The 26,809-nt window shown below is 35.3% G+C and overlaps 1 protein-coding gene across 3 annotated transcripts in view; it reads right to left on the bottom strand.

The window, feature by feature from the left end:
- Positions 1 to 26,809, bottom strand: part of tty (tweety) — a 135,096-nt gene that overhangs the window by 37,501 nt on the left and 70,786 nt on the right. For all 3 annotated transcript variants that reach the window (XM_074179919.1, XM_074179921.1, XM_074179920.1), the window contains exon 2: positions 23,172 to 23,430. In XM_074179919.1, coding sequence (XP_074036020.1) covers positions 23,172 to 23,306 — 135 coding nt within the window. In that variant the 5' untranslated portion in view covers positions 23,307 to 23,430. The remainder of the gene's footprint in view (positions 1 to 23,171; positions 23,431 to 26,809) is intronic.

Here is a 26,809-nt window from a genome sequence, read left to right as displayed (position 1 = left end):
TACGAACGATGAATGTATTGGCTAGTTTAACTTGAAAATAGTTTGACTTATGGCTACTATGTACATTTGTACATGAGTTTGTAAACGGATTACTTAACAAATATTGACTAGTGACGGTTTACTGGTAATTAAATATCATATATTTCTGCACGAATGGTACCCAATGTGGAAAAATCAGTAGAAATCGTTGGAATATTTCATTAAAACAACGAAAAAGCTACAGATGAGACGTCAAAATAATCGAAGTAATTTAATAAATCATGTGACAACGAAACTCAATCGACATGCATAACGTCAAGGCTGTATTGTTATTTTATTGGGTTTTTTGCACAATTTTTCAGAATTTATTTCCTACTTTCTTCAAAAACAATTCTCAATTGCCCTATGAAGGTGATTTATTAAGGTGAATAGTTCAAATTCACCACCTCGTCTAAGTCATTCACAAACTTTATTAACTGAAATACTACTAACCGATACAAATTATAAATTGCAATCCCCCGTCACGCCCGTCTGTCTGTACACAATAAAATAAAAACTACCGAACGGATTTTCATACAGTTTTCAACAACGGACGGGGCACATATTTCGACTTCTGAGGGTGGTCGTTCGTAAGTGGGCGACAGCAGGTTAACGGCAAAACACATTTCAAGAAACATTCAACACACACATACACAATACATGTTCATTTGTTTACCGATTTATAACCTCAAAAGTTCAATTTTCATTTTTGAAAACCTAAAAAATGATGAAGTTTTATGTGAAATACTGATACCTAGCAATTTAGTACTAGATTTGAACCAGATTTTAAATGTTGAAAAAGTGTGGTTCCTAGCACGGGATGAAAGAAATGAAAAATGTTTCACTGAAAAAAGTTAAAATGTGATTTCTAGCACGGGATGAAAGGAAACCTTTAGAGTAGCCCACTAACTTATAGTCGAAGTAACCGATATAGTAATCTTAAAGCTATCGGCGAACTCAAAGGCCAAAAAACCAAAACAAAGAAATAATGCCGCTACGAATTAGTCCACGTGGACTGAAGAATTGGCGGTTCGTATTGGATAATTTTTACTAACCGAGTTTAATGATTGGCTGAAGAGTCATAAAATTAAATTTGAAGTCATGTTACAGTGACCAATAGAATATAGCGGTGAGTACCGCCGTTGTGTCGTCAATGTTCAGTTCAGGAACTGATCGCGATATGAGTGTTGAAATTCGATATTGGTGAAGTTATAATTACTTGAAATTTTTGTTATTTGTTTAAAAGGTGGCGTCCTTGGACAAGTACTGATAGTAATAAAGAATGTGATAACAACGCAGACTTTTTCCTGTGTAGTGATTCCAATAGCGCTGGTGAACAATGCGAAAAAGATATACCAGTGAACAAGATTCGGATGCCTTTGAATATTGAAAAACAGAGAGTATGTTTCAATGTATATAAGAATATACATATCAAGTTTGGTTTCGAGGGAAAAAAACTATTACAAGCAACATCAGATTTGATCGAAATTCCTTTCTCAAATCTACGTAAAATTGTCAAAAACAAACCTTATGAACGCAAGACGCGATTTGATGCGGGATTATCAAAACCTTTAGATGTGCATCTAATAAAATCATTAAAAAAAACAATATACGACTGTTACAAAAGCAATGAGATTCCTACAATTGAAGTCATAAGGAAGAAATTGAATACTTCCGGCCATAACGTGAGCTGCTGTGACAAAAACTAGGATTTAGATTTAAAATAATAAACAAACGTCAAGCAGTCATGGAAAGCAGAAGAATACTGGAATTGCGTAACAAATACTTAGAACAAATAACTAAATATAGACAAGAACAACGACAAATTTTCTATTTGGATGAAACTTGGTATGCCACTCATGACACAGTTACGAAAGGGTGGACTGATGGTTCGAGAATGTGTATGCCTAACATGCCTGCAAACAAAGGATCGCGACTAATCATTGTGCACTGTGGAGGAAGTAAAGGATAGGTTCCGAATTCTTTGAAATAATGTGGAAAAAAACTTGAGGACTGTAATGTTGACTATCATAAGAACATGGAAGCAAAAATTTTGAGGAATGGTTTGAAAACACATTGATCCAAAATTTGGATACGAATAGTGTAATAGTTCTTGATAACACTTCCTATTATTCGCGACAGTTCATCAAAGAGTGTTGCTGAAAAGTATAGACACACCATATTGAGACTTTCCCCTTATTTTTGTGTGTTCAAACCCATCGAGTTGATTTGAGGTAAATTGAAACAAAGCATCAGGCGTAAAAATAATTTTCCAAAATTTGATAAGAAGGTGATAGAGCTAGTTAAAGAAGAAGTATCTAATATTACCGAAGAAGACTGGCAGAAAATCATTAAAAAAGTAATCTTAGTTGAAAAAGACTATATGGAGATTGGACACTTCCATATCAATGGTGGAAATAAATTCATTATTGATTTAAATGACGACAGTGATAGTGAAACGGAGAATATGGAAGAGGAATTATCAAAAGCTTTCGAAGAAAGTTGACAAAAACAAAGAGTTTTCTTCGAATAGCCCTCAAAACCTGACTGCAACCCCAAAATACTGTTCTTCATATAATATATCCAGTCACGAATTGTCCTGTATGTGTATACAGGGTGTCCCTGGACTTCCTCTTTTCCTCTCGGGAATGTATAGATGGGGTCAAAATATCACCAGTACTTCATATAACTTTTTTTCCTAAAAGTCTTCGTAACCAAGTTACGGGCCCTCGAAGTTACAAAATGAAAAATGTTTTTCTTTGATAACTTTTCAAGTGAATATTCAAAATCATCCAAATTTTGGTAATTGACTAAACAAATGAATTCCGTCGATGAGCTTTCATGCAGGAGTCAGTTGTTGTGCTACAAAGTCAGGAACGGACTACCCCCGATGGTCCACACCCCAAAACTTTGAAGTGACAGATATTTTTCAATATTTTTCAACAAAATAAGGTTACTTGGACAATTTTATGAATAAAAGTACTCGTGTGGAAAGTCGATCGGAGCAACGAGTCTTGATAAAAATGTAGTTCTACTCGACGACATTAAACCCGCTCGTCCACCATTATTTGAAATGAATAATTATCAAAGCAGAAATAATAATGATAACGTTAATTCAACAACATTTATAACAGGAATAATACAAATTATGCTAAAATGAAGTCGTAAACAAAAAGTACAGTACCTATATGGAAGTTTAAGTCACAATTGTGATAGCAGATATTTTTTCAAAAGAAATATCAAGTTCTGTAGATTCGTGGTGTTTTTAAACTAACAAGCTACTCTACTATAAAATATCGAATTCATTCCATATTTTGTATGTACATAATACGTGTGGAATAATCACGTTTCGTGTTGATCAGTTATCTGAATCTCATGAAACTCAACATTCGAATGTTTCAAATTCTTCTTCACAGCTAAACTGTTGAGAAGTTTCACTGATAATTATAATTTTATGGGAGAAATTCTTTAACACGAATCTAAATTTAGCTGAAAAAACGCACATCGGAAAAAATATTTACTATACCAATAAAAAGCAAACGAATGAACTACAAAAACGGCTGCACATGATCAGGTGAAAAATATCCAGGGAATAATTATGTTCCATTTCTTTCACAGATGTTGACAAAAAAACCTTTTAGAAAGTTTTGATAAAAAATGAGAAACTGGAATGCGATTTTGTTTTGTTGAGTGGTGCGTTGTCATATGACTATCATTGTATTGTCAATATTCTATAGGATATTTTGAATTTTTTTGATATGGCCGAACAGTTTACATTCAATGAATATGCAGATATGCATGTATTTTATGGACGAGCATTTTGTAATGCTGCAGAAGCTCGTCGTCTGTATTCCGAGCATTTTCCCAATCGAACGGTACCGTCAAGAGAAACATTCGAGCGTGTCGATCGCAGCTTGAGGGAGACAGGTATGTAATAATTGATAATTAATTTGAGCACGTTGTTTTATTTCGATATTATTGTAGGTACAGTTTTGCCAAAGCGAGGTGGTGAGGGCGCTCCTAGGACTGTACGTACCGTTGTATTGGAGGAAAATATTTTGGAAGCCGTCGCTGATGATCCTTCAATGAGCATCAGGAATCTATCAGAACAGTTCCATACATCCAAGTCCACTATTCATAGAATAATTAGGGAACAACTGCTCCACCCATTTCACATCCAGAAGGTACATGCCATGACACCTCAAGATTTTCCAGCACGACTGGAATATGCCAATTGGTTCATGGATAGGCAAAGAGAGGATATGACATTTATTAATCGAGTTTTATTCACTGATGAAGCAGGTTTCAGTAGAGATGGAGTTATCAACTCTCATAATCTCCATATATGGGCCGAAGAAAATCCCCATGGGTTATTGCAAACCAAGCACCAACGGAAATTCAACGTGAATTTTTGGGCTGGTATCATAGGAAACCATCTTATAGGACCATTGAATGGACCGATTGAATGGAGAACGTTATTTGGAGTTCATTCAGAACGATTTGAATGGACTTTTGGAACATGTTCCATTGCAAACCCGAAGAGATATGTGGTTTATGCATGATGGCGCTCCTCCTCATTTTAGTTTGATTGTGCGTGACCATCTGAACCATATTTTCCACAATAGATGGATTGGTAGAGGTGGGCCATATTCATGGCCATCGCGGTCTCCGGATTTAAATCCATTGGATTTCTTTCTGTGGGAGCATCTAAAAAGCCTTGTTTACGCTACACCTATTCACACAAGAGATGCATTGTTGAATAGAATAACATTACATTGTGGAGCCATACGAAACGACCCTGGAATGCTATTTCGAGTACAGAGAGGGTGTCTTCGCAGACTAAGAAAATGTATAGAGAGAGAAGGTGGTCATATCGAGCAGTTTCTGTAGCGGATTTTTCATTTCTGTTTGCTCTTGAGGCTCTTGAGTTTCGTTAGTTAAACGTGTTTGCATTAGAAAAATTCGTTATGAACATTTTACCTATCATTTCCATTTTCCTTAAAAACTAATATTTTCGAATAATGGTAGACATCTCAGGATAAATGTTGTTGAATTAACGTTATCATTATTATTTCTGCTTTGATAATTATTCATTTCAAATAATGGTGGACGAGCGGGTTTGATGTCGTCGAGTGAAACTATATTTTTATCAAGACTCGTTGCTCCGATCGACTTTCCACACGAGTACTTTTATTCATAAAATTGTCCAAGTAACCTTAATTTGTTGAAAAATATTGAAAAATATCTGTCATTTCAAAGTTTTGGGGTGTGGACCATCGGGGTAGTCCGTTCCTGACTTTGTAGCAAAACAACTGACTCCTGCATGAAAGCTCATCGAAGGAATTCATTTGTTTAGTCAATTACCAAAATTTGGATGATTTTGAATATTCACTTGAAAAGTTATCAAAGAAAAACATTTTTCATTTTGTAACTTCGAGGGCCCGTAACTTGGTTACGAAGACTTTTAGGAAAAAAAGTTATATGAAGTACTGGTGATATTTTGACCCCATCTATACATTCCCGAGAGGAAAAGAGGAAGTCCAGGGACAGGGAGGAAGTCCATATATATATATACAGTGTGACCCATTTAAAATGGAACCACCCCTGTAGAATGTGCATTTTTCAATCAATCTCAATTTTTTTTTATTGAAATATTAAGCATGAAAAACTGTATCTTGACACTAACTTTCACAATTTTAGTTTCATTTCCAAGGCACTCTATGGTTTTTTTTGTTTGTCAAAAACGGCAAAAGTTTATTAGGCAATTTTTGTTTTCAAATTTGACTACACCACTGGATTCGTAGTCGTTATAAATGAAAACTGTCAAATTTTCATTAAAAAATATTTGTTAACAACGAAGTTACAACAACTTCAATTTTGGAAACAAAGTATTTGTTTGTAATTTTTATTCAGATTATAGACATATTTGAGATCTGACAACACTGTCATCACCAAGTAGAACACCAGTGAATTTGTACAGTGAAAATCCGAAGTCAACAGCTCAATGCGTTCTACAGTTATAACTCCTGAAAATATGGTAATGTGAGAGATTTGTGGTGCAAGCGTTTTGTAATAAAAATCTGACCACGCCACTGGATTTGTGGATAATATTCCCTTAAAATCATTCATTTGAGTGTAGGTTACGAGAAGTGTATTCTAGAATAACAGAAAATTAAAAATTCATTTTCAAGTTATGCAGTACTTAGTACATTCTTCCGCATAGCCGCTAAAATCAAATTGATTTAAAGCATGGAAATCATTTATTCAATAATAAAACAGAGAGCAGGACAAAAATTGTTCCCTGTAAATTCTTCATAACTCAGCTAAAACAATCTTTTAGAGGAGATATCAATAATTTGAGGAAGCTGAACTCATTATGCAAAGGTTTTATAATAAATCAACAGTAGGCTGTGATTTTGACAGTTAATCATAAATAAAATAATAGTTGTTAGTTACGTGCATTTAATAATGGCTTTGCAATTATCATTAGAAGAAAGAATTGAAATTGTGAGAATTTCTGGGGACAATTATCATAGTGAAAGAGAAGCAGCTAGGATATTTAATCACAGACATCCAAATCAACTTCCCATTGACAGAAGCACCGTCAGTAAAATCAACAAAACATTTAAAGAAACCGGTGCAGTCAGCAAACATATTTAAAAAAATAATCACCGAAGAAGAAATTTAAACGAAGGTGCTGTTTTAGATTATTTTAGAAACCACCCAAACAGAAGTTTACGAGTCGCCAGTTTGGATTTAAACTTACCGAGAGAGACTATTCGACGATGTCTTAAACAAAACAAAATGAGAGCATTTAAACCTAAATTTCTTCACTCTTTAAAGGCAGGTGATGAAGTGAAACGTATGGAATTTTGTTTGTGGGCACAAGGCGAGTACCTGAATACAAGAAATTTTTAAACTGCATAATGTTTAGTGATGAAGCTTCTTTCAGCACCAATGGGGTAGTTTCATCGCAAAATGCTTGGTATTGGGCTACGGAAAATCCGCACTGGATCATAAATTGTAAAAGTCAATATTCCGAAAAAGTTAACGTTTGGTGTGGTATAGTACAAAATAGAATAATAGGTCCATATTTTTTTAATGGAAACATAAACGGGCAAAATTTTTTGGAATTTCTAAATAACCAATTATCGGACGAAATAGATGAAATGCCTCTTGCGGAACAAGTAAATATATATTTTCAGCTCGACGGCTGTTCCGTGCACAATTCGAGGATTGTTAAAGAGTGGCTAAATAACCAGTTTCCAAATCATTGGATAGGACGAGGTAGTGACTTAATTGAATGGCCACCTAGATCGCCTGATCTAACAATATTAGACTTTTTTCTGTGGGGTATTCTGACACAAAAAGTATACAGAACAAGACCAACGAATCGAGCTGAACTCATGCAAAGGATACGACAAGCTTGTGCCGAAATTACAGTTCAACAAATAAGAAATAGTGTAAACAATATTCGGAAGAGATACGATTGAACTTAATGGAGGTTTGGTAGAAGCCACAAAAATTTGAATGTTTAGTTTTAAATCAATGTTTATTTTAGTATCAGTTTTTTCTTAATGGCAATTAATTGTTGAATAAATACTTTGAAACTTGTTTGTATACATTTTGTTTTCATCAGCTATAGAAGAAGGTAGAGTAAGTTCAGAATCTCATGAAATGTGATTTTCCAGGTGCGCTGTTACAAAAGTACTATTATTTATTATTGGGAAACTTCCAAAAAGCTTACAAGTATGACCATTAATACTTCAAGATTCTATCAAGATTTGGTAAAAGCGCAATTGGGAGATCCCATGACATGAGATTCTGAACTTGGTCTACTACTGCGTAACTTGAAAATGAACTTTTAATTTTCTGTTATTCAATTATTCAATTTTTATTTTTATTTTCACTTCTCGTAACCTACACTCAAATGAATGATTTTAAGGGAATATTATCCACAAATCCAGTGGCGTAGTCAGATTTTTATTACAAAACGCTTGCACCACAAATCTCTCACATTACCATATTTTCAGGAGTTATAACTGTAGAACGCATTGAGCTGTTGACTTCGGATTTTCACTGTACAAATTCACTGGTGATCTACTTGGTGATGACAGTGTTGTCAGATCTCAAATTTGTCTATAATCTGAATAAAAATTACAAACAAATACTTTGTTTCCAAAATTGAAGTTGTTGTAACTTCGTTGTTAACAAATATTTTTTAATGAAAATTTGACAGTTTTCATTTATAACGACTACGAATCCAGTGGTGTAGTCAAATTTGAAAACAAAAATTGCCTAATAAACTTTTGCCGTTTTTAACAAACAAAAAAAACCATAGAGTGCCTTGGAAATGAAACTAAAATTGTGAAAGTTAGTGTCAAGATACAGTTTTTCATGCTTAATATTTCAATAAAAAAAAATTGAGATTGATTGAAAAATGCACATTCTACAGGGTGGTTCCATTTTAAATGGGTCACACTGTATATATATATATATATGGTTTCACGGAAACGCCGCCACAATCGACTGATAACACTTTGGGAGACCCCCAAACGAAGAGCTACATCATTTTGTCGCATGCCACCTTGAAGAAGCCCTACAGCTCTATTCATCTCAGCCAATGGTAAGTGATGGCGTTCCATGTTAAAGCACAATATTTCCAGTTTAATTGCTGAGCAAGAACTGCATAGAATGTAGAAACTCGACACTTTCAGATTATTCATTTTAGCCGAAAACCTACAGTTTGTAAAAAACTTGATAAAAGATTAGTTACCGTTTTGCAGGCTTTGTTCAACCCATAGAAATCTACAGGGTGGTCATATATATATATATATATATATATATATATATATATATATATATATATATATATATATATATATATATATATATATATATACATGAAAAAAAATTTGAATTAGGACTGTGACAAGACGTGCAAAGACACGTTGGATGCCCTTTCATCCTCAGTCAGATGGAGTGGTAGCACATCGGGACGTGATGTTCGTTTTAGAAAATCAGGTGTATTGTCCATGAAATTCCTGTGAGATGCTCTAATTTAGCTAGTTATACAAACCTAAACGTACGTTGATTTTTTTAGGAAAGCAGGAAGAATGAAATGGCTGATATTATGAGACAACTTCGATAAATAACCATCCGAATAAAAAAAATTAATTAGACGGGGCAGAATTAATTAATCTGTGGTGTTCAATTTCAATGGACAGACTACTAGTCGTTCACGAAAAAATACTGGTTCCTTAAACGTGGTAATGTTGGAAGGAATAACCTTTCCATTGCCAAATATGAAAGAACTCGAAGAAATTTGTCGAAGTTTGCTTTGAGTGGATTTGAAACTCATGTGAATACTTTTATCTCCCGCGTTTTCTTCGTAATTGAGATTTACTTAAAACCTACTCAATTTTCTTATGCAAATTCTAGCTAAGCGATCAGTTTGGAAATATTCAACAAGTTGAAGCGATTTTATCTCATATGGAGTAGTTTTCTCCTCACATAAAATAACCTTAATCAACTGCTACGACATCGAAGTGATCATTTTAATTCAACTGTAGACACGTATCTATGTAGAAATGTCAACCAAGCTTGACACTGGATTTAAACCCAACAGATAAGTGAAACATTTCTTTCAATAGAAACATTCATCTATATTTTACCTACTTTCTCCTTTCTCATAAATCATAATCGTTTGCGTATCTAGATTTGGAATCTCGGAAAAAAATATTTTTTCTTATATTTCAAACTCTCTTCAACACACTGTAAGGAAAACTCCTTCCCATACGTACGAAAAGTGAGTGGGTTTATTCGACCCTCCATCGCAACCCGCAAGGGTTTATTGTGGCCCACACCTATTCAAACTCGACAAAATAACTCCAGCTTCCTAACGAAGCCGATTAGTTTGTAGTGGTCTTTCAAGTCAGATGGTAAGAGTACGGCTCTGCCGAACTCTAAAAACCTGTGATCTGCTGTTTCATCATTTTTCAAACAGAGGCGACACACACTGTTTTCCGAAAGTCCGAGTCTCTGCATATGGTGATTCAAATGACAGTCACCTGTTAGAAGATCTGTTAGACATCATAGTTCATCCCTACTGTAGTCCAACAACTGTTTGGTATCAAGCTTCGAAGGGCGAGTAAACGCTTTGAAGTGAGCCAATCCTGGAAGATTGTGCCAGATGTCCATGAATCTTCTTGCCATCCAGGTGTTCAATATTAGTTTGGCAAAGCCTAAAGCGATGCCAATGACAGGTTCTGGTCCGATGAAGCTGCTTGCAGCACCTTCTTCTGCAAGAGAGTCAGCAGCCTCATTGCCTTCCAGGCCAGTATGGCCAGGAATCCAGACCAGAGACAATCTGTTAAGGCTTCATGTCGAGGATAGTCTTTTTTGGCAATTTGCTACCAATTTAGACGTTGCTCGGTAGGAGCCAAGAGCTTTCAACGCCGCTTGACTGGATTCTTACAATCTCTCCGCACACAATTCAATAGCGTAAATTTTCGCTTGAAATTCAGTCGCATAGGTTCCTAGGCAGGTTGATATCTCTATCCTCTGTCTGCGACTGAAAACACCTGCACCAGAATCGGAACGTGTTTTTGATCCATCTGTGAACCAACAACTATCTGCTCTTAATATTTCCTTCTCCCGGAGGATCCAGTCCTCTCTACTCGGGAACAGTACTTCGTAGTTGTAGTTGACAGTTGGAGGCATACAGTCAGAGGTCATTTCCAGAATGCTGTGACTTCCAGTGTCAACCAACAGTCTGTTGCACTCTGTATTAAATTGATTTGTGCAATTTGCAGTGTGCCCAAATCTATATGCAGTCCATCTACACCAAAAACGGTATAACATTAGGTCATATTTAGGGTATTTAAAATTTCATTCACTGTCCTTATACAAAATTTCCCAACAACGAGAAAGCATATGCCCCCCCTTTGATGGTCCATGCTTGTGAGCTAGTTTCAGGTAATTTTCATTTGAATATCATTTTATATTTTGAAAAAACTCATTTTCCTTTCATCTCCCCCTGTTGAGCATTTTCTTCAGTTTTATTCGTATCGCCCAATTATTCAGAACACTTTAGAAAAAATGGCGAAGGCGATAATGTAGCTAATCCACCAGTTTGGACAATGAAAGTGATAATTTACTTTGCTAAATGTTCTGTAATACTGATCTCATCGTATAAACACCGGACACATTCGTCAATTGATCAAAAACAAATTACTATGTCGAACAAGTGTGTTTCAAAAATAACACCCAAAATAGTTCCATACGACTAGTAACGTCGAGGACCTTTCAACTTCAATTTATTCCTGTAGTTGAATCACTCGAGAAGAAAGTATAAACTTGAAAGCCACTGCCTTGAAACAAATTTAAGGGCTTGCGGTATTTACGAGTTGCAGTCGCGTACATATATGGAGACATTTTTATTGCATTTTTACTGGTTCTGGCTCCCACTCGTCTGGTAACTTGCCGTAGTTTTACTGACTACACTTGAACCGAACACCTAGCAAAATATAAATTGACGTCGTATGTAGGCAGACATACACGAATCGGATTTTCCACGGAAAATAATGAATCAGGACAACTGAAGCATAACAGTTTACTCATTTATGGATAATACAATAGAAATTGGAAAGAAACTGAAGACATAGTGTAAAAATCAACTATGCAGGCTGGTCCAAATACACCCTCCATTGTTACGTATGATGTAATGCATCAAATCATGACCCATAAAACAAATGACAATCTTTCTGATAAGCAGTTACCATTACAAACGTTATAGAGAGTTATAGAAAAGAAATAGGAATACAAGGTGAAACAAATGTAAGGTGAATTTTATTTTTTCTTAAGAAATATTCATTTATTCATCAATTTCACTCTCACAGCGATTTGGTCATTATTTCTTCAATCGTCGCAAAACGCTGTCCTTTCATGGGTTTCTTCGACCTTGGGAACAGGAAACAGTCGAAGGGGGTGAGATCCGGTGAATACGGTGGCTGAGGCATGATTACGGTGTTGTTTTTGGCCAAAAAACTTAGAAAAAGCAATGACGAGTGAGCAGGTGCGGTGCATTATCGTTATGCAAAAGCCACGAATAGTTTTTTCACAATACCAGACGTTTTCTTCGTATTGCTTCACGCAAGCGGCACCTAACGCCCCGGTAATCGAAAAAAATCTGAGCAAAACCTTAACATTTGATCGAACTTAGCGTGCTTTTTTTGGTCTTGGCTCTCCTGGGCTCTTCCATTTTGACGATGGGACTTTGGTTTCGATGTCGTAACCATATACCCATGATTCGTCATCAGTTTTGACCATTTATACAAATCGGATACCGTTGACGCTATTCAATAATTCCTGAGCGATTCTCATGCGACGGTTTTTTTTGGTAAAAATTTTCTTCACTTTAATATGCTAGGGCGTCCAGGGTGAGCATCGTCATTCACATCTCGGCCTTCTGTGAAAAGCTGGTACCAATTGTAAACATTTTTCTGCCTCAGAGTACAACATTTCAAGTGTTTTTGAACACTTAATGCTAAAACAGCTGAAACTGTGAGCATATGTTCGAAACGAGTGTACCAACATAAAAACGCTAACCGAATGTACGTAGCCCGCGAAATTTGAACATTCACCCTATTTTTTGAACATACCTCGTACACGTCAAACCCATTCAGATGAGATACCTACAATCAGATCTGGAGATTATCTGTTTTTAGTACTACCAGTACTAAATTCACCAGATATTGAGAGAGAGAGATATTGAGAAATAAATTAAAGGGTGGAACGTGTCCTAAGGTATATATTGGTCAAACTGGCAGAAAATTTAGGAATCGAATCCAGGAATATCACATGAGCTTTTACAAGAAAATCATATCTTTAACGAAGATTTCGAAATTTCACACATAGAAAATATAGGTTTGAAACTGAATCATTCGGCAGCAATGGAAATTAACTTAAAAATTCAAACATTCTAATGAATGACCAACCGGATTTGAGTAGAACACCATCTTTAAACTTGTTTTCTTGAAAGTATCATTATTGATGTAGAAGTGAGGTAATATGCCTTAGGTAATCATAATTGAAGAGGTACCTCAGATGTATGAGAATTGTAGAGGTTTAGGTTTTTTGATGGAGGCAGTCCCAATTGTAGTTTCCTGTGGTATATAAATACTAGTTATTGCCCGCGGCTTCGCCCGCGTAGAATTTGGTAGTTGCAGTACTAATTAGTACTATGTTGCTGTATCGCTGCTGTTTCAATGTTTTGACAGAATCAGAATCAACGAACTTAGGCGTGCGCAGCGTTATAGAACAGTGCTCTCAAAAAATTGTTCTACAGCGCCATCTAGTGGCGAGTTACAGAAAAACTGATAGCCTAAAAACCTTCTCTATGAAAAATTACTTATACATGTCAAGTTTCATCACGATCGGTTGAGCGATGTAGAAGTTCACTTACCAACCAACCAACCAACAAAGATCCATTTTTATATATTAGATTAGCGTAAGAAGCAACTTGTAGTATTCAAATCACTGTTGAAGAAGCTACTGTGTTAGCGAAACATGTCGTAATATATTTCTCAAATAAAGTTTGTGGAGATCAAATCGTAAGGTGTAGTTTATAAAATTACTATGCATCTTCATCAAGTAACAGCCGAATCAATCAGAAAAAAAAGAAAAGAAAACAGTTATTGATTTATAATATACAATTAGACCTATATTTCTTTTCATAACATCTGAAATGCGCATGTCAATTTTTTCCCATAGTTACCATTTGAGAAATCAGCGAACAACAATTCTTGATGCGATGACTCCACAATAATCGTGGAGACATTTTCAACTGAAACGATTGATTTCCATGTTACTAATTTCATTCACCAGCTGTGACCTAGCTAGAAGCTAACATTAAAATGAAGTGGTTGAACAAGGCATCCGTAACGACACAACTAGGTAAGACCTCGTTAATCGTTAGCTCGCACAAGTTTCGACTTCTGAGGGTTGTCGTTCGTAGGGGTGCGACAGCTGGTTAACGGAAAAACAGATTTTAAATAGATAAGTTTCTAAGCAGTTCCTTCATTGAAAAATCGTATGTTAAACTGACAATATGTTTTGAATAATAGGTCAAGTCAAGTAAAAAATGTTTATTCAAGATTTTTGTTAAATTACATGATATTTGTGTTAGTGTATTTTGCGAGAGGCCCTGCGATAGGCCTTTGTCTCTTCAAGGTATGAATATATAATATGGTATATGTTAACCCTACAATGATCAATTTTCTGTAGTTATATAAAAAAATACGGGATTGCTCAGAAAGTTCTCAAGAATTCCCTAAAAATACTCAAAAAAATATATATCATATTTGCATTTGCTACACTTTATTTGGGAACAACATTTACAGATGGGATACTTGCACCTTTGTCTTGTATCGGTATGAAGGGGCCAATGGGACAGACCATCCATCCTCACGTCCTTCGGTGGAATATAGGATGTAGTCGCAGAACGTTTTTCTTCTGCTCAATATCTTTGCTTCTACGTCAGATGGTCTTCCTGCTCTGAACTCTGCCAATTTCAATTTTTTTTTTCATTTTTTTTTGAGCCGCACATCTCTCATAGAGAAGCCAAGAATTCACTGGAGCCATATCTACTAAATGGTAAAAGAGTCTCATGTACCATTTCTTACTTCTCATGATTATTTTATAGCGGCCAATCAAGCTATCTAAGAGATCCACACCTCCCATGTGCCTGTTATATTCGAGCACAAGATTTGGGCATTGGTGTTGAACATTTTTTTTCTGTTTTTTATCGAAGCGTTTGGCTGTTCCTTTCGGCAATTCTCCCACGAAAGTTGACATCAATGAAAAATGTTTGTTATCTTTCCACAGAACAATAGAAATATCAACGCCATCTAAATTGCAGACATATTTACAGGAAGTTCCTCGGTCAAATTTTTTAGATTTTTCTTCTGAAGATAACTTGCAATTATTGGGAACCCGATTTCTTCTCACAGTTCCTAGAGCAAATATACCTCTACTAGCCAGAAATTACATGAGCGGTAGTGATGTAAAGTAATTATCAAAGTAGACCACATGATTCAAATTAGTTGGAACCACTCTGGATAAACATATGACAGTATTTGAAGCTGCCCCCAAATCTGGTTCATCTGGTAGTCTGAATTTTGGCTGATTTTCGGCACCACTATAAATTTCGAATTTATAGGAGAAGCTCCACAAAGAACGAACAGCTTATAACCCCACTTATAAGGTTTTGCTGGCATATATTGTTTCAAATGATGCCTTGCCTTTGTGGCACATAACTGTTCGTCCACTGATAGGCTTTTTTCCAATGGGACATTCTGAAATTTCAACGACAGGGCCTTTATAATAGGTCTCAATTTATGAAGCCTATCATGTGTTTCGTCTTCTCTGGGTAACATTCATATTATCATTGAAATGAATGACTATTCTTATAGCTTCAAATCGATTTTGACTCACAGTCTTTTTTACCTGTCTCAATCCTAATCGACTACTTCAAAACGATTTGACATTAGGCATGTGAACGATGGACATATAAATATTTAGGCATATACATATGCCTAAATATTTTTGTAGAGCAGCAACGGTTATTGTCGTTGTCTTATTTGGATATTTCTGAACCATGTAGAGATTTGATTCATCAACTATATTCTGCAATAGTTCATCGTCAAAAAATATTTGAAGAAAGCAAATGGTGTTTCCTATTCCATGAATCTATTACCGAGTGTTTCACTTCCTTTGAAAGTTTTGACATCTTCGTCTAAAACTAAATTTCTTCTATCTGATAGAAGAGTGCCTAGAAGAAGTCATAGAGCTTCAAATCCTTTTTGTAACTTATATCAATAGTAATATATATATATATATATATATATATATATATATATATATATATATATATATATATACATTGATAGATATAGATAGATAGATAGATATATTTATTCGTGTATACAATAAAAACATGTCTACATTTGTCATTAAACACAAAACAAAACAAATGCTATAAAAAAACGAAAAAATATATATAAAAAAAATAAATAAAAAATCAATACTCACACACACATGCACTTCCATGAAGCAAAAATTCTTCCACAGAATAGAAACAATGATAAACTAAATATTTGCGCATTTGATTTTTAAGTGTTTTTAAAGTAATGAAATTTTTATGTTTTTGTGGAAGGGCGTTAAACATTTTAAAACCTAAATACAAATAAGAATTATGAGATTTGGTTAGTCTGAAGAGTAGAAGACGCAGATCACTACCACCTCTGGTACTGTACCTATGTACATGGCAGTTTGAGATATCCTCATTCGCCAAAATTTTGCTCCCAACATAAAGGAGGCACTCCAATATATAACAAGGCAGCGGCATGATGTTAAATTTTTTAAAAAGGGGCTTACAATGAACGTCATACTCACTAGAAGAAATTATTCTAATGACTTTTTTTTGTGCTATGAATATTTGATTGGCATGAGTCGCACTTCCCCAAATAATCAAACCGTAAGTCATTATACCGTGGAACATAGCAAAGTACGCTATTTTTAAATAATCAAAGGACAGCTGATATTTCAATTGACGCAACCCATAAGAAGCTTTGGCCAGACGTTTTGCTAGATCCTGAATGTGAAATGAAAAATTTAGTTGAGATTCTATATGAATTGAATGTGAGTCACAAAAAGGATTTGAAGCTTTATAACTTCTATTTAATTATCTGCGAGCGCTTTCGACAGCTGGTCGTACTGTCATAATCTAGGCAGTCATTGTTGTATATCTTTTTATACGTCCGAACGCCTCAATTCAGGTACTCCAGGTATTTTAGGTAAATTTGTCTGTATTTGGGTTACATCAGGTTGGATCTTCTCTAGGTATATACTGTTTCTAGAAGTGTATATTGATTTGTTTAATATATTGAATGTTAGGTCTTGTTGTGTTTTGATTTGTATTTGTTCCTCGATAAGTGATATTTGACTGTTAAATTTATGGATGTTTGAGTTTTCCCAAATGTCCCTGCGGTTTCCCTTATTGACTTGTTGTATGAGTTTTATGTTCTCTGGTGGGGTATGTTTGTTTTGTATGGCGTGTGTTGCCAGGTTTGATTTATATACTATTGGATTTATGTATGCCTTTTTGTGCTCCTCGTACCTTTGGATCAGTTTTTTCTTTGTTTGGCCGATATAGAATTTGTTGCAGTCCCGTTTTGGTTTTTGTCTTCTTCTTTTTCATAGTTGTTTATATTTTGTATTATTTTCGTGTTCGGCTTGTATGTGATGATGATGTTCAGTGGCTTGAAGACGTTTGTTAGTTTTTTGGTTTGGTGTCCTACGTACGTAAATGCTGTCCATCGTTGTGTTGTTTTGTCTGTTGGGGTGGCTTGATTCTTGTTCTATATTTTTTGTTTGATTCTATTTTCTAATTTATCTATTGTCTTTTGGGTGTATCCGTTCTCGTTCGCTATTTGGTATATGATTTTCTGTTCTTTGTTTCTGGCTTCATTGTTGAGTGGTATACTTAGCATTCTATATATGAATGCGTTATAGGCGGCCATTTTGTGTGATGGTGGATGGTTTGAACTTGCGGGTATGGTGGAGCTTGTTTGTGTAGGTTTCCTGTATATTGCCATTTGAAATTGCGTTGTGTTGTGGTTGTTGTGATTCTTATATAATCAGAAATGATTATTGAATAACAAAATTAGTTAGCTCTCTAACTATATTATTAAAGGGGAACTGTTGAAAGGTAGGTTTACTATATCGTTTACTTAAACTATACTAACAGAATATTGAATACTGATAAATAAATAGGAATTTAATCAAACTAGTAGTAGAGGAACTCGATAAATCTATCTGTGATTTTCAAACTAAAATACATTGAGAGAGCGAGTAATCACATTACGGAATAAAAAAAACATTTTTTGTGTTATCTGAAAGCAACAAAGTATCCGATTTGAAGGAACAAAATTATGTTGAGTATCAATGTACCTGGACTGTATTTCCTGTGATATGAATGCCGTTTTTTTGCGTGGTTTTGGTAAATAGAGACAGCAAACATTTGTATCCCGACTGTAAGATTAAACTCGGAAATTCTTGTCTGGGATAAAATACCCGCAGGCAATGGACGCATCACCATTTAATCAACACATAAACATTTCCTCAAGCAGGAAGAAGTCGTGAGACCAATTGTTAGCTTCCTGTGCAGCTGTCCCGAATACAAATCTCAGTAGCCTACGTGACGTTGTTTTTGTCTTGAACTTTTAGAGAGCAGCCAAGGTGTTTCTCCGGCCTCCGGATTAATATCATCCGAATGTAAAGAAAGACGCCGAAAGGAATGGAGATGAATAATGAACAGTTGTTGTCTGCAACTAACTGAGCGAAAACAAAAAATAACCGCATATCTTCGCAACTCAGTTGGCGAAACCGACTTTGAAATTAATCTAAAGAATTATTTATCAAGGGAAATGTCGAAAGGAATTTGTTGTGAGGAATTACTTAATAGTTCCTGTGACGTTTTTTTCTCGGTATTTTCATTACTGGGAGGAAAATTAAAATAGCTTTCTTTAATTTTTTGCGGATTCTGATGACGAAGACGAATATTTGTCTCGGTAACCTTAATAATAAAATAGTTGAACAATGGACAAAATCTTCTGTTACTTATAACCCGTAAACGATTTTTAAGAATTTTGGTCTGAAATCTTTTCATTTTTTGCATTGTTTCATAATTTCTCTTTATTTTTTCAAGTCTTACTTTCATTTACATTAACTTAGCGTTTGTATGAAGGTGACTGACAATGTTTCATGATGAATTTAATAAGTTCGGACGGGTAGATGGTATTGACATATTCAATGAACTTGCCTAATTGCCTATCTGTCAATAAAATTCACCACCGAGAGGGAGGTAAATAATCCAATAAATTACCTAAATTACAATAAACATGAAATTGCAATTTTCCACAAACCATCTTAAACGGACATTATCATACATAATTCCTCCACACACTCTTACCAGCATAAAGTTGCTGCATTCAATAGTATGCTTCACATACTATTGAATATTCCACTGTCTGAGAATAATTTCCAGAGAGAGCTGAGTTTGAACCAACAAATCGCGGTCAACAACGGTTATAATTTAGATATTATAGCCATAGACCTGGTCTACCCAAATTTAAGATGCGATAACGTCAGTTATAGAACATTGTCATATTTGGGTGAACCAACCAATAATATTGCCCGTTTTTTGAAGAAAGAATGCGTAAACGTAGCTCACAGAACGATTAATAGTCTAAGTAAATTTTTTAAAATCAAAGACAAAACTTCGGTGTCGGATAGATCAGGATTCTTGCCCAAAACTGTATATTGGCCAAAAAGGGAGAACATTTTCCCAAAAAATTAAAGAGCATAGAAGTAGTTTTGTAAATAGAAAGACCAATCCCACATTTGAAAACCACCTCTTAGCAGAAGGTCACGAATTCAATCATGAATACGACGTGTTACCTTCAGAAGAGAAGAGTTTTAAACTCAATCTAGAATGTTCAGAAATCAATAGATTCAGGAATTCGGGCAATTTACTGAATGATCAATTAGAATTGAATAATTTCCCGTTACTAAATATTTTTTCAAATGTGGAAACTGGGACATACCATTAGGCTCATAAGAATACTTGAGCTTCAAGTTATGGATACCATTAAAGACATCAACCAATCCAATATTGCTTTTGTTAATATCAACTGTTCTTGTGATGCACTGTTTGGAACCGTTTGGTGTTGAGATAAAACTCCAGTAATATTCATTATCAACTTTATCTTCATAACAGTGGTTTGAAATTATACAGCATGTTATTGTGTGAAATTGGCCGATACTTGACGAAAATCCACAACTTATTCAAGTAACACTTTATTGTGAGATTTCCATTAGATGGTTTACAAAACCGCAACACGTGTTTCGCTATACAATTGCTTTATCGAACGACAACTATCAGAAGTTGAGAAACTTGTGCGAGCTAAGGACTAACGAAGTCTTACCTTTTAACGTGTGATTCCTGACACGATTGCAGAATCATCCCAGCTTCAACCAGATGAATTCTCTCGAGAAAAATATCTGGTCGAGGCGGGAATCGAACCCACGGCCTTGCGATCGTGAGTCGGGCGCACTACCACCGCGGCCAATTCCACAAATGATAAACGACAAAGTACATTAAAATGCAACTCTGAAAAGTACAAAAAGGTTCACTTCGTAGGGTGGCTCATTTTTTCAAATCGATTTTTCTAAATTAGCATAACTGTTACATATAACTGTGAAATATTTGGGCAATGACTTATCAACTCCTATATGCCCACAGGGTTGTAAGATATCTTGTTCAGGAGATGAAGAAAACTTCATCTTCTGAAGATGCCAACTTGTTTGGTGAAACGCGCGTCAAAAAGAGTATTGCATTTCTGGTAACAGAGGTTCTACATTTAACTTTCACCAGAAATGAAGATAACCAGATGGCACTCAGATCCCGAGTACGAAAAATTAACGATATTAATACAAATGTTACAACAGTCATGATTTTTTTATTCTATATAGATCTCAGTAGCGAATAATATTTACAATATTTTTTTAATTTAATATACTTTTCTGCAGAAACTTTTGAGCAGCCAAGATTCGGGAAAATGGGGAATGTTCCTCCTGACGAAAATCAAGTAGTTTTCATAAAAGAGCTCTAAAACAACGAATTTTAAAATCATTTCAACCTTTTTCTTTAAAAATTATTTAAATACTTAAAAAATAGGAATGAAATAATGCATTCAACATTTAAAGGGATTTGTTTATATTTCACCATTTGGCAACATCGGTTATAGCTAATGAAGGACAATGAATCTGTTACCTGTATGAGACAAACAAAGATGACATATTTCAGAGGCGTGCTGTTCTGTTTACTCATATACCGAGTTCAGAGACATATGACATTTTGTGCACCTAACATATCTTCCTCTATATGAATAAATAACAAAACAACTGTTGTTTATGTGGCTTGTGGAGGTGGTATTGAACTATAATTTATATTTTGCCTCAATTGTTGATTTATAAAGATTTTTCCTTTTTTAAAGTAGAATATCTAGGTACGTATAAATTATTTCAACTTGATATAGGCGCTGTTGCCAATATGTGAATTAAAAACAAACGCCTTTAAAAATCAAAACCCAACATTTGAAACATCAATTTGAATACATTTCGAAGTGAATTTGAAAAACTCATGAAATAAACTCAACTTTATTTTGTTCAAACTTGCATTTGCTGTAATAACCCAAATTGAGGAACATTTCCCATTGGAGTAGGTATGTAATTTTGTCACGGTATGCCCGGAACTCATTACTATATAAATAAATTAAATAATATACTATATAGCAGAGAATTAATCTCAATCAAAACATAGCGGTAGTAATTTACATCACAGATACATCTGTAAACTCTGCCCCTATAACATACAAAACTTAATTACGGAGGATGTGCTATATTTGTAATGATGAATGATGTGAAAAGGAAAACATGAATCCAGAAATGAAAAAATGTTATTAATATATTCAAGAAAACCACTAGTTTACAGTCTACTAACCTTAACTAACCTAACTGTCCTTGAAATATTTTTTGCACCATTAGAATGAATGAAATAGCAAATAGAAACCAAATCAACTACTGTAGCGGAAATTACTTTCAACGGCGACAAAAAACGAACGTTTCATACTTTCTTTATCAAAGACGTTCATTATAATTACAATATTGCCATTCGTTTGACTTACGAGTAATATAATGAGATGTATAATGACATGCAAACTACACTTGGACAATGATGACTGAATGTCATGACAGTTAACAATCAGGGTTAACTCCTGGGTAAAATTAAATTCGAGAAATTCAAAATTTTCCACCTCAATGGCTTCAGTACCCATTCTGTCCATTATCGATCATCAGTCATTCAACTATTTCATAACGTGTCTCGTATGATAAATGGAAAAAACAAATTATAAGTGACTTCTATGAACATGCTCTCAACCAAACTGTAACTGTTCATCCATTCAAAATACCAAAAAAATTAAATATCTCGGCGTGATTGGCGATCAACACCTAAAATGAAACGAGTATGCGATATATGTAAATAAATAACAAAGCTAGGCAATTTATTCAAAATTTCAACAAAACCCCGAAACACGTCAAATTTAAATCAAAATTTTACATACTTCAACGGAAAAATGCTACCCCTACCTTCAACCCCCGTCGAATGACAGGTACAACCCCAATTTTTTTAAATGGGAAGTATAGGCTTGTGATATATCATTTGGAAAGTCTCTTCATTCTTTATTCAAAAATGTTATCGCTTTCAAGTTTATTGCAACAATTAAGATAAAATAAATTAAAATCATGTGATTGCCGAAATTCGATAAAATACACTCAAAACTTATTTCATGTTGAGATATTGATAATAAGAAAGTAAGCAAAAAACATAGCAATTTTCTTTTTAGGTGGTATCCTTTAAAAAACTGTAATTTGAAACGCCTTGTCAACTTGTTTTGTATGTTACAACATTAGTTGTCAGTGTTTCAATTTAAGTTGAAAGTTCGTTAACTTTAAGTCTGACAAATGGTTAGATTAACGGAAATGCATAAAATAACAGTTTTACAAATGATTGGTTACGGAGGTAAAACCCGAACACAACAGGAATAAACACAACAGGAATAAATTTTATTATTCAAAATTTAAAAAAGAAACATTCAATTTAATATTTGGAATGATTTAATTTTTCCGGACTTTAATAATTATTACACCCTGCTGTCCCTAGCCCAAAATATCAATTCGGTATGTACCTAAAAATACAAAGGTGGGACAATAGAAACGAAATTCACAAATCCTAATGTTTTTTTTTGGAATTGAATGAATTTTATTATTTAAAATTTAAAAAAGAAACATTTAATTTAATATTTGGAATAATTTGATTTTGATTTTGACTTTAATAATAATTATTACACCCTGCTGTCCCTAGCCCAAAATATCAATTCGGTATGTATCTTAAAATACTTTATCTGTGCGTTTTTTTTTACTTCTGCTTGTTTTATTGTTAAGGTTTTAATTATAACTTATCTACTCACCTCCAGATAAACGGGGTTTTGAGGTTCGAAAGAACTGTTGACCGGATGAAAAGAGACGTTGACGTGGGGCAAGGAATGCAACAGCCGCGCCAGGACGGGGTAGCTGTACGCATCATCGGGCGATGAGACTCCCATACCCTTAGAAGGAGAGAGGCTCCCCCTCGACCGAGCGGGAGTTACGCCACCTAACACGACGCACTCAAGTCACCTCATTTTCTCGGCATGTTTTCTCGTCGCCGCTAGTCTCTTTCTCCGAACTCTGCAATAGAAAAAATGTCAATTAACGACACAAAGTATTGGTCGGTTGTTTTAGTGCCTCTAAGGCAATGGAAAATTTTAGGGAAAGGAGGGAAGCTAAAGCAATTATATAACCACTAAACCAATAAAAGTCCAATTGGATAAAAATTCAGCAAAGAAGTTGCGTACGATCCCAGACGCTGCTCCTCACCTAACCGCAGCAACCTCAACACCCTAAGGGGGCGTTATTTAGATCGGATCGTATTGCTACGCCTGTAGAGCAGCAAAAACTCGCGTTCCCTGGGGCTTCAGCACGTTTTCTCCCCGCACAGTCTTGATAAAAAATCGTCGTACCTCAGCCAGCAGTTGTAGCCGACGTGGAAGGCATCAATCAAGATGCTTGTCCGCATCTTTGCCGTCGTGGTATACAACGACAAATAGCCTCTTTTGAAAAACATATTCTCTTTTGGAGACTAAGTTTTCGACGATAAAAGTTTCAAATCAATTTTCAGGATAACGAGAAGTTCGCAGAGCATTACTTGCTTCCACGTTTTCGACGTGGGGGATGACGACGTTGGGAATGTGTACCTCATGCGCTTTCCTGACAGTCTTTACTTTCCCAATGTTGACAAGCAGCCCGACAACATTAGTTGCTCCCCAAAGATATCGCTAATATACATGCTAATAATAACGATAATTTTTTTGGGAAAGAAAGTTTTTGGCTTTCTACTACTCCATCTGATGAGCCAAAAAACTTTCTTTCCCAAAAAATTAATCACTCTTAAAAATATAACCCCTTCAATTCAGATTATTTTTTATATTTTCAATGGTTTCCAGTTCCAAATTATTCTAACCTCACAAAACCTTCTTTGTAAACACTATCGTAGGTACTATATTCAACAATACTATAATTGTTTAATTATGAAAGAAAGTGTGTGTCGAGCGTGGAGATTGACGGATGTCCTATAGATTTGACGGACTTTTGGTTCGTCAACCAAAACTATTTCTCTCCAAACTGTATTTTTTTTGAAACGTGAATTATTTGTTTTTACTTTCAAGACCGGCGGCTGTATTGGAGACTCTTGAATCTTCTTCATTTACATCTAGTCTGGGGGAAGCAAGAAGGGGTAATTCAGACTGGAAATTATATCACCCCCAACAGTAATGAGGTGTTTGCAGTGGAGCTCTCTCACTTTGGTGTATTTTAGACAACGAAATGGTTTTTTCTTCAGTTCATATTTGAATATTTTTTAATCTCATATCCTCATTTCCCAATTTCCGAACTGCATTTTGGCAGGGACACTTTGTAATATTCTGAATCGAAATCTTGAGTTTTTTATATTGTATGTCTTATCAGCAGTACCATTTTATTTGTCTTGTTGTTTCATAAACACATACGACTAACAGAAAAATAATTTTGCCACATGCGTAGCAAGTTTAACTATCGTAGAAATTTCCAGATGATGATGATCTTGTTTTCCTGAACTGAACATTGGTGACAAATATTTACCTTTAGATTGATTATTGCAACAACTATCATCCATTAGTTCCAAGATACGTATCGAAGAGTAAAGTGCAAATATAGGGAAATGGAAAATTCCCAAAATTTACAAGATAATACAAATTCTACAGCAGATCATTGACGCAAAATGTCAGTTTTGATGTTTTGTTGTGGATTATTTCATGCAGCATTGTATTACATTATTCATTAGAGAAATTACAAATGAATGTAAAACTAGAATAGATTTCACTTGGTTAGTTGGTTGGTTAATTTTTTTGTCTTCTTAATTTTTCTCAGGTTTTGGAATATATAAGTTTGAAAAAAATTGAAATGTACCATTGTTTTCGAGTAGTTTTAACAGAGAAACCATTACTTCACTATTCTGAAGTTTTGCCCACTGTTTGTCTCTATAGTAGAGTCTAGAGGCATGCCATTTCAAAACTCACTATATCCGTTTTGGTCGATATCCTAAATGACAGTTGATTTCGAATCTATGCTTGCTTCTTAACAAAACTTCATATTTTCTTAATGTTTCTTCGAAAATATGGTCTACTTCTGGAGAACCTGTTATTAATAATGTTATTATTCTGTTTTCAATTGATTAATAATGATAACACTAAACGTCTTTATTACTACAACCACAAAAAAATCACATATTAAGTTCAAACTACATTCAAGAAGTTATAGCAAAAAGCGAAATTCAATTTTCGCAGCTATGAAAATAACTGCTGAACTGTTCTTCCACTTTTCTGTGATTCCGATCTCTCAAAATTGCCACAATACTAAGGTTAGGTTAGGTCCAGAGTGGGTGGGTCTATTCGACCCCCACCGCAACCCGCACGGGTTTACTGTGGCTCACACCTATTCACACTCGACCAAATAAACCCAGCTTCTTAACGAAGCCGATTAGTTTGTATGGTGAGTGATCAGATGGTAAGAGTACGACTCTGCCGAACTCTAAAACCCTGATTCGTTCCACAGCGGGGCAGGCACAAAGTATGTGCTCTCCTGTTTCAATATTTTCCAAACAGAGGTGACACACACTGTCTTCCGATAGTCCGAGTCTCTGCATATAATGATTCAAATGACAGTGACCTGTAAGAAGACCTGTTAGACATCGTAGTTAATCTCTACTGTAGTCCAACAACTGTTTGGTATCAATCTTCGAAGGGTGAATAAATGCCTTGGAGTAAGCCAATCCTGGAAAAATCTACCAGAAGTCCATAAATCTTCTTGCCATCCAGGTGTTCAATCTTTGTTTGGCGAAGCTAAAGCGATGCCAATGACACATTCTGGTCCGATGAAGCTGCTTGTGGCACCCTCCTTTGCAAGGGAGTCAGCAGCCTCATTGCCTTCCATGTCGGTATGGCCAGGAATCCAGACCAGAGACTATCTGTTAAGTCTTTCTTTGTTTGGCAAAGCCTAAAGCGATGCCAATGTCAGGAATCCAGACCAGACACAATGTGTTGAGTCTTCCTGTCGAGGAGAGTCGTTTTTAGCAATTTACTACCAATTTAGACGCTGCTCGGTAGGAGCCAAGAGCTCCCAACGCCACTCGACTATCTGAGAATATTTTTATTGACTTGTATGTGGATTCTTCCATTCTCTCCGCACACAATTTCCGTATAGGTTCCTAGACAGGTTGATATATCTGTCCTGGGTCTGCAACCCAACAACTATCTGCTCTTAATATTTCTCCCAGAGGATCCAGTTCTCTCTAATCGGGAACAGTACTTTATAAGGCAGTTCGTAGTTGACAGTTGGGGGCATAACGTCATAGGTCATTTCCAGAATGCTGTGACTTCCAGTGTCAACCAAGAGTCTGTTGCACTCTGCATTAAAGTGACTTGTGCGGATAGAAATTTAAACTACAGTTATCCGCTAGGACTATACACATCCG

This window comes from Leptinotarsa decemlineata, unplaced genomic scaffold (assembly GCF_025532065.1).
Source record: "Leptinotarsa decemlineata unplaced genomic scaffold, Ldec_3_MD MMD2_tig00026282_RagTag_RagTag, whole genome shotgun sequence".
NCBI classification, from domain to species: Eukaryota; Metazoa; Arthropoda; class Insecta; order Coleoptera; family Chrysomelidae; genus Leptinotarsa; species Leptinotarsa decemlineata.
This window is presented reverse-complemented; position numbering and strand designations above follow the sequence as displayed.